This window comes from Procambarus clarkii, chromosome 12 (assembly GCF_040958095.1).
Source record: "Procambarus clarkii isolate CNS0578487 chromosome 12, FALCON_Pclarkii_2.0, whole genome shotgun sequence".
Lineage (NCBI taxonomy): Eukaryota > Metazoa > Arthropoda > Malacostraca > Decapoda > Cambaridae > Procambarus > Procambarus clarkii.
In genome coordinates this window covers 49,458,160-49,472,567 of record NC_091161.1, presented here as the reverse complement: position 1 = coordinate 49,472,567, position 14,408 = coordinate 49,458,160, and the positions used below count along the sequence as shown (strand labels likewise).

At 43.2% G+C, this 14,408-nt stretch overlaps 1 protein-coding gene across 2 annotated transcripts; it reads left to right on the top strand.

Moving 5' to 3' along the window:
- The first annotated feature begins 4,535 nt into the window (after positions 1–4,535).
- On the top strand, positions 4,536–12,974 carry LOC138363934 (uncharacterized). 2 transcript variants are annotated; one of them, XM_069323391.1, is made up of 4 exons: positions 4,536–7,841; positions 7,989–8,066; positions 8,194–8,319; positions 8,579–12,974. In XM_069323391.1, exons 1-4 carry the CDS (start codon positions 7,682–7,684, stop codon positions 12,703–12,705), a joined length of 4,491 nt encoding a protein of 1,496 aa, XP_069179492.1. In that variant the 5' UTR covers positions 4,536–7,681; the 3' UTR covers positions 12,706–12,974. The 2 variants fall into 2 exon arrangements, with proteins under 2 accessions (XP_069179492.1, XP_069179491.1); XM_069323390.1 differs by having other exon boundaries at positions 8,194–8,427.
- The last annotated feature ends 1,434 nt before the right edge of the window (positions 12,975–14,408 follow it).

Below are 14,408 nucleotides of genomic sequence, written 5' to 3'. Positions count from 1 at the left end.
GTAGGCAGGGGAGAAGGTATGTTTTGTTTGGCGTTTCGACGCTGCTGTAGGCGTGGGGTGGTTCGTTTGAATCCTTTTAAGCCTTTCGTGGCCTCATAAACTCCAGGCAAGGTGTGCCTTGGAGCAATATGGGCACTTAGCTTGGATGGGCTGGTTTGCCTGGTGTTTATCAATGCAAATTTTCGTGTTGTGGGGCAGGCTGCAGACTCCACACCTCACTGGGCATTGGCAACCGTCCTTGTGATGTCCAAATCTGACATCAAAAGCATCTGAGGGACTCTGGGGGTGTAAGGCCTGTTGGAACCTGCCCCAAATGTCAAGATCAAGCTTATCTGGGATCAGTCCTCTTACTGTGAGAAGGACTTGAGTATCCTGCTTCAAGCCTTTTACTTGGTAACTTTCTGCTGACACAACATAATTCAGCTTTTCGAGGTGATCTAGGACCATGTGCAGGGGATAGTGAAGGACGATGATTTTCCTTATTTTGTCCCCAGGCTTAAGTTCGTCGAATTTCCTGTAATTTTTTAAGAATCGTTACTGCTGTCTCGTCTTTGGGCCTCAATGTATTAACCTCTGAGATTTGGCTTTGATCTGACCTTGAGCTAGGGGTACTTTTTTGTTTTTTTTAAAGGTCCACTACAGCACCGTATGAGGACTTGCCTTCGGCATGCTGCTTTTTGACGACTGGCTGTGCGGATTTTGTCCGAGTTGGAGTGCTCATCGGTAGAAGCCTATTTTCTCGATAGTTCATAATGGAGTAGTTCTTCCTGTTGGCTTTGGTCACATAACGCTAAATCGCCATCATTGTCAGAACTTGAACTGAAGTCTCTCTTCCTTTTGTGATTGGGAGCTGCAACGTTGGTTCTCACACAATTCATCTGGTGGTTCATTCAATCGCCCAAATGCTGACTGTGAAGTGATGAGCCTGTCGTATGAAGGTGACGCTCAAATGCGTCTACACTGAATCACTGTTGAAATTACACTCCAGAATGCTGTAGGGCCGGTGAACACCTTCCTTAAATAGCCCTTTTTTTCGTCATTGCTACCTGAAATAGCCCGGTATCATTTGTCTGTCATCATCAATCATGTTCTTCAAGCCTAGTGAAAGACTGTCTATCTCCTATGCAGACATTCTCTGTCATTTCCTTGACACACACGGGCACTGTATCACTGTAACAGTTGAGCATAAGTTGACAATATCCAGGAGCGCCAAGACACCACCACGCCACTGCATCGTCCTCACAACTGTGACTTTAGAATTTGTCTTTACGAACTGCTATACGAAGTTCATTAGTTTCATTTTCCTATCCTTTATTTTGATTTAACAATTCAATTGGATTAAATTGTTATTGATTTCACCATTTGCAATCCTTTCGTACAATGCTTTCTTTTTATATATAAGGTTCTTTAGACTGGTGATTATCCAATAGGGGTCATTATACATTTAAATTAGGTGTGTGTGTGGGGGGGGGGGGAGGGAGCGATCTTTTACTGGGGGAGTAAATGAATTGATAAAAAAGATAAGAGTGTAGGTTTGTCGGCTTGTAGTAGATATTCGCCTCAATGTAATTATGTGGGTGGAGGACTCCCGCTTGTTTGAGGTCTTGTCTGATTTTGTTTATTCTGGTCAAAAAAATCTGCTACTCTCCTGGCTGCTTCCCTCTGCAGTATGCTCGGGTACTCAGACGGCATTAAAGGACAGGAGGACTGCTCTCCTTGACATGGGGTCCCTGATTGATTGTATTCTGTTGAGAAAATATGTTTTCTTTTAAACTTTCAATGTGTAACTGTAGAAACGAAGTAAATAGTGCTGTACAGATCTAGTCTATAGGTTTAGTTAGAGCCCTGCACCCACTTAAGATTGGCCTACCCTGCCAGGTTTTTAAGGTTAATTTCAATTAACCTTAAACTCAAGTTATATAGGGCTGAAATGTTGACATTAACGCTAAGAGTTTCTCTCTGGTGCTGCTTTGATTAAACCCCCAATTCATCCTGATCTTAGATCTTTATTTCGATATAATATAATAAAAAATATTTGCATCGGCTTTGTACATTTCCAAGTGCAACTTACAGCTTCTGTATCTGTTGTGTCGAGGCATCGTCTAGCTGTCTTAAAATTTCTTTTCTATAGTTATCAACTTCCACACTACCACTGTGTACCACCTTTATTCGCCGTTTTATCGCTCTCTCTTCTGTTTTAAATCTCTCGACGCTAATCGTTCCTCTCTCATTAAAATATTTCCTAATTCGTACTGTATCCTTCACTATCGTTTTCACTTCACTTATTTTCTCTTGTAGTTCGCTTTCTCTTATTTTCTAGTAGTTCGTGCATACGCGCGCACCGCACGCCTGGTGCGCGAAAGTGGTATTTAGTGTGATCACATATGCGAATGTCTGTTGTATGGCAAACAGGTCAGTTTGGGTTGATGATACTGGTCCAAATAGTCTCCAATATGCCTGTTGACTATCCGTGCAAAGAGCAGCACCAGCACTAAATAATCATTTAATGGTATTCCAACATATGATTGGATCCAGTTTAGGGTTATGTTGAGTCTTTTACCTTTTGCTACTGCTCCATACGCGGCTGTTCGCAGCCTGACGTACGAGTCACAGCCTGGTTGATCAAGAATTCTTTAAAGGTGCTTATCGAGTACTCTGTTGAATACTGTGAGGGCTCGGCCAGTTATGTCCCTTATGTGTAGTGGAAGCGTGTTGAACAATCTCGTGCCTCTGATTTTGATAGTTCTCTCTGAGTACCTATTGCACCTCTGCTCTTCAACAGGGGGTATTATGCACATTGTTATGCCTTCTGGTCTCGTGTGGTGTTATTTCTGTGTGCAGGTTTGGAACAAGCCCCTCTACTATTTTCCACGTGTAAATTATTACGTATCTCTCCTGCCTGCGCTCAAGAGAATACAGATTTAGGCTCTTAAGTCGGTCCCAGTAGTTTAGGTGTTTTACTGATTGGATTCTAGCAGTAAAGGATCTCTGCACGCTCTGCTGGTCAGCAATTTCTCCAGCTTTGAAAGTGGTTGTCATTGTGTGCAGCAGTGCTCCACTCTAGAGAGCACTTACGTCTTGAAAAGTATCATCATCGGTATAGCATCTCTAGTGTGAAAGGTTCTTCTTATCCAACCTGTCATTTTTCTTGCAGTTGTGACGGCTACTTTATTTTATGTAAGATATTTTTACACCTAAAATATACCTAAAATGTAATTTTTTTCCCAACAGTATTAATTTATTCTTGTACCTCATTAATATCTGTATTTCCTTAGACTCTGATAATTGAAAGGGAAAACAAATGAAATAATGTAAATGTCATTCTATAAAAACTAATCAATAAATTATAAAAGATTGTGTGTACAGCTAAAATATGTACAATCCTAGCTCAAACTAGCTTAATATCCCATCAAATATTTAAATTATGTAATAGTAAATTACAAAAACCCATTTGAAAAAGCAGTGACGATGTCTTGTGAAATTATATCAAAACTAAAACTTGTTCTTGTTTGGAAAATGGCCACCTCGACCAGATTTTCGCGTCTTTGCAGGATTGGCACTAGCTCCTAGATTGGAGCCGGTCGGCCGAGTGGACAGCACGCTGTACTTGTGATCCTGTGGTCCTGGGTTCGATCCCAGGCGCCGGCGAGAAACAATGGACAGAGTTTCTTTCACCCAATGCCCCTGTTACCTAGCAGTAAAATAGGTACCTGGGTGTTAGCTGTCACGGGCTGCTTCCTGGGGGTGGAGGCCTGGTCGAGGACCGGGCCGCGGGGACACTAAAGCCCCGAAATCATCTCAAGATAACCTCAAGAGAAGCTCTGGATCGAGCTTCCTTCATCTTCTTTATCTGCACTTCCTCTTCCTCTCCTTCAACAATTCGCAATTCTGCATCAATGTCCTTTACCTTTAATTTCCTTTCCAACGTTTCCATAACTCGTTTGTTGAAATCTTCCTCCTTGAAGCATATGTAGCCCTTGGTTATACCCCAGCTAGCCATACCACATATCCCTAGCTTAATGATTCCTGGCTTGAGGCACTTAGTACAGTTTATTAAAATCATTTTTTAATAACTCGATACAAGACTTTACCTTAAAATATGTAAAAACTCCCAGCCGATGTTCTGGCCTCCTTGGGGTAGTGGTCCCACCTTCCTGCCCTGGCCTCCTTGGGGTAGTGGTCCCACCTTCCTGCCCCTGGCCTCCTTGGGGTAGTGGTCCCACCTTCCTGCCCCTGGCCTCCTTGGGGTAGTGGTCCCACCTTCCTGCCCCTGGCCTCCTTGGGGTAGTGGTCCCACCTTCCTGCCCCTGGCCTCCTTGTGGTAGTGGTCCCACCTTCCTGCCCCTGGCCTCCTTGGGGTAGTGGTCCCACCTTCCTGCCCCTGGCCTCCTTGGGGTAGTGGTCCGACCTTCCTGCCCCTGGCCTCCTTGGGGTAGTGGTCCCACCTTCCTGCCCCTGGCCTCCTTGGGGTAGTGGTCCCACCTTCCTGCCCCTGGCCTCCTTGGGGTAGTGGTCCCACCTTCCTGCCCCTGGCCTCCTTGGGGTAGTGGTCCCACCTTCCTGCCCTGGCCTCCTTGGGGTAGTGGTCCCACCTTCCTGCCCCTGGCCTCCTTGGGGTAGTGGTCCCACCTTCCTGCCCCTGGCCTCCTTGGGGTAGTGGTCCCACCTTCCTGCCCTGGCCTCCTTGGGGTAGTGGTCCCACCTTCCTGCTCTGGCAGCCAAAACCACACTACCCAAATTCGTTCTTCTCCCAAGCAGGCCGACCTTAGCTGGTTGCCAACTAGTTGACACAGTTCCTTAACAAAGTTAAATCATCTGCACTTGGCCAATTAAAGGGATTTAATCTTTACACTTAAATAATAGTTAATTACTTAGGCAAATGAACAAAGTAGTTATTGAATAAAATTACTGATAGTAACATGAAATTCTCTAAATTAATGAATTAATAAACAAGGGAGCATGTGGCAATCTACAGCTGACTGAGAGAACATCTTGACCTGAGCTGAGGGCGACTCGTTGCAATGGTGCCAAACCAACAAGTGCCAATACTCTGAACTCATTATCACATCCTTCTGATTCTTCCATCACTTTGAAACGAACTACTACTTATTTCCTTGCTTAGTGAATAGCTTGGCACAAGTCCCAGATATACAATACTCTCTCAATATAAAGCAAGTGGTACACTTATACATGGAAATATTACCTTAGGGGTAAACTTGGGAGAGGTGGCCTCGCTGGCGACCTGACCTAGGGTCAGTGGTGCCAGCTCACCAAATGACAAGCCGCCTATGTACTAAATGAACCGGAAGACAACTTACATGACCCCATAAAACTCTTCACTACTCCTTCAACATACAATACGGAGTCCTCAAACTATTCTCTACAAGGCAACATCGTAAGACACAACTTTCAAAATACACATGACACCATCGTGTAATCTCTTCCCCTAACACTGATGCGTTGTATCAAACCCAGGACAAAAGTTCCCTCATAGCAACTAACGTGCAGGCGCGCAAACACGTCTATAACAATCCAATCTATTTAGAATTATCTGTATTTATTATTTGTCAATGATCAAAATAATGGATGCCTAAAAGTTGTAGATAGATAATACAGATATAATTGAAGAAAGGCTCATCCTGGCATAAATGTCTAAGGCTTCTGTGCCCGGTAATGTTTGCATGTCGGAGATTTTATGTTACTAGAATAAACGTGGGAAATGGTGCTCAACTGGACTTGTAAATAGTAGAGTTTGGAACAAAAAAAAATCCAAGTAACATGGAAACTAGTAAATCATATAAAAATTGGGAATAAACCAGGGAACGGTGATCGTAAATAATTAGGATTACTATCCATCATTTAAGCATCAAGACGAACGCTTAGCGAGAAAAACTCGCTAAGCACTCGTCTTTATGCTAAATATACTCGTAGCCTAACTTAACCTGTATAACAAAATCGTCAATGTTTCTATTTTGTAACTTTTAGTATATAACTTCATGCACATAAAACTAATAGTTTATATAACATACTATGCTAGAATAACTTTGTAACATTGTTAAACAATCTTAAGAGAACAGTACATACAAAGAGAAACAGGTAATCCTACTGTTTTGTAATAACTTCACTAAAGGCATTAACCACACTGTCAAAACGTATCTACAATATCATTGACTGTCATACCGTTACTGTGTTACTGAGCATGTCTGTTAAGACTTCACACCGTAACAAACAATCCTCCTTTAGTAACATAACCGTTTTTGGTGTAGTAACAAAACTGTCATCTTGCAGTAACATACCTAAACTAAGGTGTCTAATAATTCATATCTAAACTAGCGAGGGATGGGAGGGTTGTCGACCACCGCTGCGTCTAGTATCTGGTCTAACATGCCTCTGATGCCCAGCAGGTGAGGTACACATTGAGCAGAGCCCGGGATCTGCTTCCCTCTGGCGTTGACCTCATGCTCCCGTGTAAGATTTATGAACCTTTGAAGGCTGGGGATGGGGCCTATGTTCATGGGATTGTGATGGTGGCGGGGATGGAATAGGCCGACTTTTCATAGTCTGTGGTGTATCAGGTAGTACAGTTTGCTTGCTTCATGGGCCTGCCCAGCACAGGCGATTGTTTGAAATATCTTTATTGAGTGGTGTGCAAACTGTGTGGTGAACACTCATCAACTGAAAGCTACAAGAAGCTGGAAGTCTGGAGTAAAACAGGACAAAAGTAGTGTAAAGTACGACTAGAGCGACGCGCACCAGCTGCCAGCTGGCACTCCATGGAGTGCCATCCGACAGCTGGTGCGCGTCGCTCTAGTCGCGAGGGTTTTGGGGGAATTTCCCGGAAGTTTTGGCGTGTTTCGGACGCGTGTGAGCGTCCGGTGTTTGGGTATGTTGTCATGAAAGAGGGGAGGTCATGTTGATGAGTGCCAGGTGGTGCGCGTCGCTCCCGTCCTCAAGTTTTTTTCGGGGAATTTCCCGGAAGTTTGGCGCGTGGCGGGTGAGCAGGTGCGGCCCCCCACCCCGCGCGGGTCTACTCCTCGGGGATAGGGGAAAGATGTGAGTAGTGTGAGAGTAGGTGATAGAGTAAGAAAATAGAAGGAAGAGAGAGGAAGGAGTAAATGAATATGTATGTGTGTTTGCGTAGCCTTAATCCTGTCGGAGGTGTACTTGAGTGGCTGGTGAGCAGGTGCGGCCCCTCGCTCTAGACACAAAGGGAATTTCTGGGAAGACGTATGAAAATACAAGGATAAGAGTGTAATATGAGGAAGGAGATTGTCGTAGACTTAATGATAATAGTTTGATGATCGTGAGTAGAGGATGTTTGGGGAGGGGGGAGGGAGAGGAGAACCCCCATACCTGCGAGGATGGCCTAGACATCCATTAGCTTCCTCCTACAGGAAGTCGTAAGTGCGAGAGGAGGGTATGAGAGAGCACTCTCCTGCGGAAGTGACCCATTTCGTCTTAAAGGGTTTTCAATGTTCATCCCACGGCGGGTCCCCTTACACTGTGGATTCTGGTAAGGAGGGGGCGAGGTACTTACTCCTGCCGACAGACAGACCCACACCTGTCACCCATCAATCACTTCTCATTTGACCCAGGTCGTTTCACTCCCCTCACACACAAACGCCCCGCCAGTTCCCTGCGAGACTTCATCCGCTACACACGCGTCATACAGCTCCATGTCATGGAAAGGCGAAGCTCTACAGCCTGCATGAAATGCGGAGTGTTTTATATTCCATCACCGAATCAAGTGTGTCGACTGCAATGCGCTAGCTGTGAAAAACCGCCCCTAGGACATTACGACATCAAATGCAAGCGATGTCAGCAGATTTTCTGTGATAACCGTGAGTGTTATTCATATTTAATATTCCACAGTTCATTTTATGGCATCCACAGGTGAAATATCGCGTGTAAACTACTATAGTGTGAGAATATTTTCTAATTCGAGCTATTACATTCCACACAGTTAAATATGTTCTTTCCAATTTCAGTTTACAAAACCGTGAAGTGTCCTTATTGCTCACCCGCCCCGCGAGGTGGTCATCGTCGGAATGAAACTTCACATAAACGTAGGTAGCATATAAAATACACTTCTCGTATCTGTATTTCATCCCGTTGCAGGCGAACACACATGCATAATAATAAACATATTTTTTCCCCATTCACCCATGCTGAATATCATTTATTCCATTTCAGGTTATAATCCATACCTCAATCGACGGAGGGAACAGATCGACGTCATCGAGCCTATACCCCATTCCTCACACACTGAGCTAAGGAGAGCACATCTCACTCGGCAGGAGTCACAGCCCCTTCATCAAGGTCAGCCACGCCGCCAGATGGGAGGCTACGAGACCGTATCGACCCCTGTTAACACGATGTTACGAATTCATACACACTCACCTGCTCAACCCCTTCACCAGGACATAAGTAAGTTATTATTACTGTCTGATTTCAGTCTATTTCCTAAACATATTAATCCACACTTGTCTGTTCCCTAGCCTCATAATATATATATATATATATATATATATGCTTCATTCATTCTAGAGATAATATGTTTTCTTTTTTTTTTTTACAGACGACACACCGCTGTGCATAGATTTGGCATCCAGCGACAGCTGCAGCAGCAGTGGCAGTGAGAGTGACACAGCAGGGCGGGCAGTGACCACTTCCGGCTCTCACAGGGAGGGGAGGAGGACTCGTTCACCCGCTCACTCAACCCCCAATTCCTCCCCCAGCCCCATACCCCAATCAATCAGCGACAGCTATGACAGCAACAGCAGCAGCAGCAGTGGTGAGAATCGTACCATTTTCATCTCAGACAGTGACTCAGACGACAGCTCGGCAGACCGTGACCTTGACCCGCAAGCGTCTGTCAATTCTGACTTGTTAGCACCGTCTGGCGTAATAGCTGACCCAGCGGTCTCACCCATTCATCTCGGAGGGGGAGGGTTATCACCACCCCCCACCCCTCCCAGCCCCATCCCTTCACCCCCTCCACCTCTTTCCCCCTCTCCTCCACCTGTCCTAGAAATTCAACCTCAGCTACTGGATCGAATTGATAACTATAACGGCAGTTATGTCCGGCTTTCATTCTCCATACCAGAACATGTTAACACCTCCCCAGGACTCTATCTGCGAACATATAGGGATTTTTTCATTAATGAGATACGCGCCCTCTTCTCTCCACGACACCCATTCCTCCTAATTTACCCAGACGTCACTCTAATTGTGCGGAATTTAAATGTACAACAAGACAGGGAGGATAATCTATTGGATCCTATAAATAACGACGGCTTTCCCATACGAGGTGAGGGGCAAAGAATTACTCTAGAGGAAGTAGAAACTCTTATTGATTTTTGGGCTGATGAATTGACAGAGAAAATATCCCAGTATCTGGAAGCGAAGGAAGGGTCCAATGTCTTGGTTGAGCGACTCACCGGGTTTTACATTAACTGTGGACAGATAGAACATCCGATAAGATTAGGTTCGCATGTAGACTATCCTGAAGGCGTGCGTGGAAAAAAATTGGTTTTCAATCCAGAGGGAGAGGCTGATATTTGCCTTATGCAGTGTGTTGCTGCTTATAAATGTTTAGCTAAGGGAATGCGACTAGGTAATATCCGCGCTAGATCTGTGAATGCTAGTTGGTGTCTCAGACACATGAAATGGCCAGCTGATGTCAATTCTGCAGTGACGTTTGAGGATATTCTCAAGGTAGAGAAAATGAATAAAGTCAGTATATTCATCTATTCGCTAGAAAGAGATGAAAATGCTAGACGACAACAACGACACTACATTACACTAGCTAGGAAGGGAAGAGGCGGATATACAGATGTCATACCATTGCTGATGTTGGAAGCTCAACACTTAGTATTAATTAAGAATTTTAACCAATATGTACGTAATATGAGCAGCAATCCAGAGCACATCCCAAGGCAACACAGCTTCTGTCATTGTTGTTTGATATCTCTCCCAGCAGATAGCATGCAGAGTCATGAAAGTACATGCAAAGTACATCAGACTCTCAAATTCTACCCACCAGAGAAGATTACTTTTCGTAACTATGGACGGGGTTATGGTCCTAGTCACATGTGCTTTTATGACTTTGAGTGCATGTTAGACCGCTCGAACCCTAAGGGAATGATAGAAACACGTCACAACGCAGTGGCGTATGCGTACATTATCATTGACAGACAGAAGAATATTGTTGAGAAAGATACTTATTTGGGTAAAGATGCGGCCAATCACTTTGTAACCACGCTAGAAGCGTCATGGGATAGAATCAAGAAGGGGATAGTATCCTATGAACTTCACATGTCCCAGCAACAGCAGGCGATATTTGAGACAAAAACAGCCTGTGAACTCTGTGATGTACCTTTTAACGGGGAAGATGTAATCAAAGTCCGTCATCACGACCACACAGTAAGATTCCACAATTATCAAGCAGCTTACTGTGATAGATGTAATTTGCAGTGTGTAAATTCATACAAGTTCCTATACACATTTTCACACAACGCTTCCTATGATTTAGGAGTAATCCTAAACGAGATGAGAGATAGACCAGGAAGTGAAATAGATATATTAGCCAAGGATGGATTTAAATTTATGAAAGTTGATGTGAACAACTTAAGATTTTTGGATAGTTTAGCCCTTCTCAACGGCTCGCTAGGAAGAATAGCCAAGGATCATATTGATAGTGGGAAACCTACCACATTCACTTTGGCTATGTTAAAAGGGGTAAATAAAGCGGCCATCCCAAAACTGTTGAAGGGTAAACAATCATTCTGCTATGATTATTTATCCTCTATGTCTGTGTTAGATGAACCACACCTTCCTTCTCGCGATAAGTTTTACAATACACTAAAAGACGAAGAGTTGTCAGAAACAGATTATAAACAAGCCTTAGAAATTTTTGATTTGGCTAAATGTCGCAACATAGGGGAGTATCTGCTCCTTTACCTCAAAGTGGACACAGGATTGCTAGCTGATGTGTTCACAGTCTGGCGAGACACCATGCTTGCTCTCTACAAATTAGACATTTCACACTACATTTCTTTACCCTCATTTGCTTGGGATGCGTTCTTGCTTAAATCGAAAGTTCAACTTGATGTTGTGTCAGACCCAATGTTATATGATTTACTTCGTCGGAATCTCCGAGGTGGGTTCACCAGTGTGACGAGACAGTACACGAATGTGGAGAAGAGGCACACAGGCTTAGATCTAGGGGAAGATAGTAGCTACATCATCTACTTAGACTTTAATAGTCTTTACGGGGCGTGTATGACTGAACTACTCCCTCGGGGTGGGATCCGGAAACTGACACATGATGAGCGTGACGTACTGCTGGAGCAAGGTTTGGAGAATATCCCATGTGACGGGTCCAAGGGATATTGGGTGTTGTGTGATACACTGCAGGTCCGACCGGAGGTCGCTAGGTATACAGATGAACTGCCCCTAGTTCTTTCACATACATGCATTACTGAGGATCACATTTCACCCTACAGTAAGAATATTCTTACAGAAGAAAGTCGTGGACTGCCTAAAAACAACACTAAATTAATTGCTTCTCACCTTCCTCAGAAAGATTACCTCGTTAGTCTGGACTTGTTACAGTTGCTCATGCGCATTGGATTAGAAGTAGCTAAAGTTCACGACATCTACGAATTCGAGCAGGAGAGTTACCTTAAAGACTTCATTGAAACCAATGTTCGTGAACGAGCCAGTACCAAATGCGCGATAAAAAAAAAGGCTTTCAAACTCGTATCAAACTCTATATATGGAAAGAGTCTCACAGATGTATCTAAATATGGGAACAAACACTATTTGGTCACAGATCGTAGTCATTTCCTGAAACATGCTCGAAACCCATTCTTCAAGCGGAGTCTTTTGTTAAGTAAGGATCGTGTGATATGTACTATCAAGCAGAAGTCTCTCCTAGTCAACACTCCTACGTATCTGGGTTACCATATACTTCAAATTGCTAAGAGGCGACTCTATGAGTTCTGGTATGATGTTGTCAAACCTGCGTATGGGGATAAAGCGAGTCTGTTATATACAGACACAGACTCTTTCATCATTAAACTTGACTGTCAGGATGTGTTTGAAGAGTTGAATAAGTCTCCTCTCTTCGACTGTATGGATTTTAGTAATTTTAATGACACACATCCATCCTACTCTAAAGCGCGAGAAGGTGAACTAGGATTGCTCAAGTCTGAAATAGGCTCTAAGATTATTAACCAGTTAATTGCTCTCAGACCTAAAACATATTCGTTCACCACTCATGATGGGGAGCACACTTGTAAGTGTAAGGGCGTACCATACCATCTACAAGAGAAACTCTCACATGACTCGTTTCAACACACTCTTGAAACAAACACTTCAATCAGCTATGTGTCGAGATCTATACGCAACGTGCAAGGAAAGATTTGTACATGTCGCAGTACCTGCAGAGGATTGTCAGCATTTGACGATAAACGCTACATTTTAAGCCCCACACAGTCCCTAGCGTATGGTCATCCTGATATTCCCAATAACAATGATGATGATGATGCGATGGATGTAGAAGTGGGAGAGGAGGAGGAGATGGAAGAAGAAGTGTTTATGGAGGAGGAGGAAGTAGAGCAAGCACAGAGACTCTACCCAATATTCAATCCCTGGAGCAAACGCGATGCTACAGCTCAGAAACTATTCAACCCTCGCTAGATTTTATGTTGTACAATTGTTAGGTAGTATTAAGATGGATGCCAATATGACTAGAACTTTGTATACTAAATGAATAGGATGTTTAATATTATTGTTTGTGATCTGTAAGAACTATGATTAGTTTTAAAATAAGCTGTTTAATATTATTGTTTGTGAACTGTAAGAACTATGCTGTTTAATATTATTGTTTGTGAACTGTAAGAACTATGTTTAGTTTTAAAAATGATGTTGCTGTACATAAAATATGTGAATAAACACCTGTAAATGACTATGTTTGTATAAATACCACCTCAGTTCCTTAGTTTTTAGCAGTCTTAACGAAGCATTAATCATGGATACTTCCTATGATATAATCCATGCGGAACATCTAGATATTTTCAGAGAACCATCTCGTGTTATTATTGCTGGTTATTCAAACAGTGGAAAATCCTACTTGTGCAGTAAACTTGTAAGGAAGTATCAACACAAGTTCTCCTCAATAATCATATGCGGAGGAGGTTACTCTGAATTACGATCAGATCCACAAATTAAAGGGAAGCTGATCGAGCATTCAACCATTATTGATCCTGTGGAAGAGCGAGTAGATAATGACTCGCATATCTTAGTAATCTACGATGACCTTTTTACAGAGTCTGCGAATTCAAAAATCGTATCAGACATGTTTACTAGGGGCCGACATTTCACGGTTTCCGTCATATTGATTACTCAAAATATATTTTTTCCTGGTAAATATTCGAGGAATATTAGTTTAAATGCTTCTCATTTCATATTGGTTAAATCACGAGACCTGTCACAAATTGAAACACTCGGACGACAAATATTTGGGAAAGTGGATTCAAAGAAATTTGTAGAGTTATATAAGCAAGTTATTAGTAAACCCTACGGCTATTTGCTAGTAGATCTGGGCTCGAACACTCCATCTACGATAACATTACGCGGTAATATTGTTCACGAACCGCCCTATGAGATAGTTTACCAATGGTGAGCAAGAAAGATGTACTGGAACGAGTATATAACGATCCCTCATCTAGCGGAGGGCTTGGAGGGGTACAGAGATTGTATAAGGCCGCCAAATTAATTAACTCTAGTATAACTCTAGCCGATGTAAAGGACTATCTGAAAAGCTCTGACTCCTATACGTTGCATTATTTACAACCACATAAATTCCCTCGGCGTCGGGTGTTAAGCCCTAAACCGCGACTATTTCAAGCTATAGACTTGGCCGAGATGAGTTTATTGGACAAACATAATGGAGTGAAATATTTACTCGTATGCGTAGATATTTTCTCCAGGTACGCCCAAGTAGTACCCTTACGCGCTAAGGATGGGAAAAGCACCACTAATGCTCTAGCTTTAATTCTAGATTCACCTCATTCTCAGGGAGTGCGCAAAATTAATTCTGATCGAGGTGGAGAATTTTATAACGCCACTATGAAAAAAATGCTGGCAGCAAGGAAAGTACGGTTATATAGTGTATTTTCTCAGGAGACTAAAGCTTCAATCGCTGAGCGGTTCATACGTACTTTAAAAGGTAAACTTTACAAGTTTATGACGGCGCGCAACACTTTAAAATACATGCAGGCTCTACCAGATATTGTGAAAACATATAATTTAACCCCGCACAGAGGATTGAAGGGGAAGACACCTGCGGAGGTGCACGCTCTATCCTCGCCCAGCGAACACGCCAAACAATTTGATTTAAT

What these genes read in the sequence shown, in the direction of transcription:
- LOC138363934 (XM_069323390.1), top strand. Translation starts at nt 7,682, where the DNA reads ATGGAAAGGCGAAGCTCTACAGCCTGCATGAAATGCGGAGTGTTTTAT. An exon ending in GCAGATTTTCTGTGATAACC is followed by an intron (nt 7,842 to 7,988) that starts GTGAGTGTTATT and finishes TTCCAATTTCAG; the next exon opens with TTTACAAAACCGTGAAGTGT. An exon ending in ACCCCTTCACCAGGACATAA is followed by an intron (nt 8,428 to 8,578) that starts GTAAGTTATTAT and finishes TTTTTTTTACAG; the next exon opens with ACGACACACCGCTGTGCATA.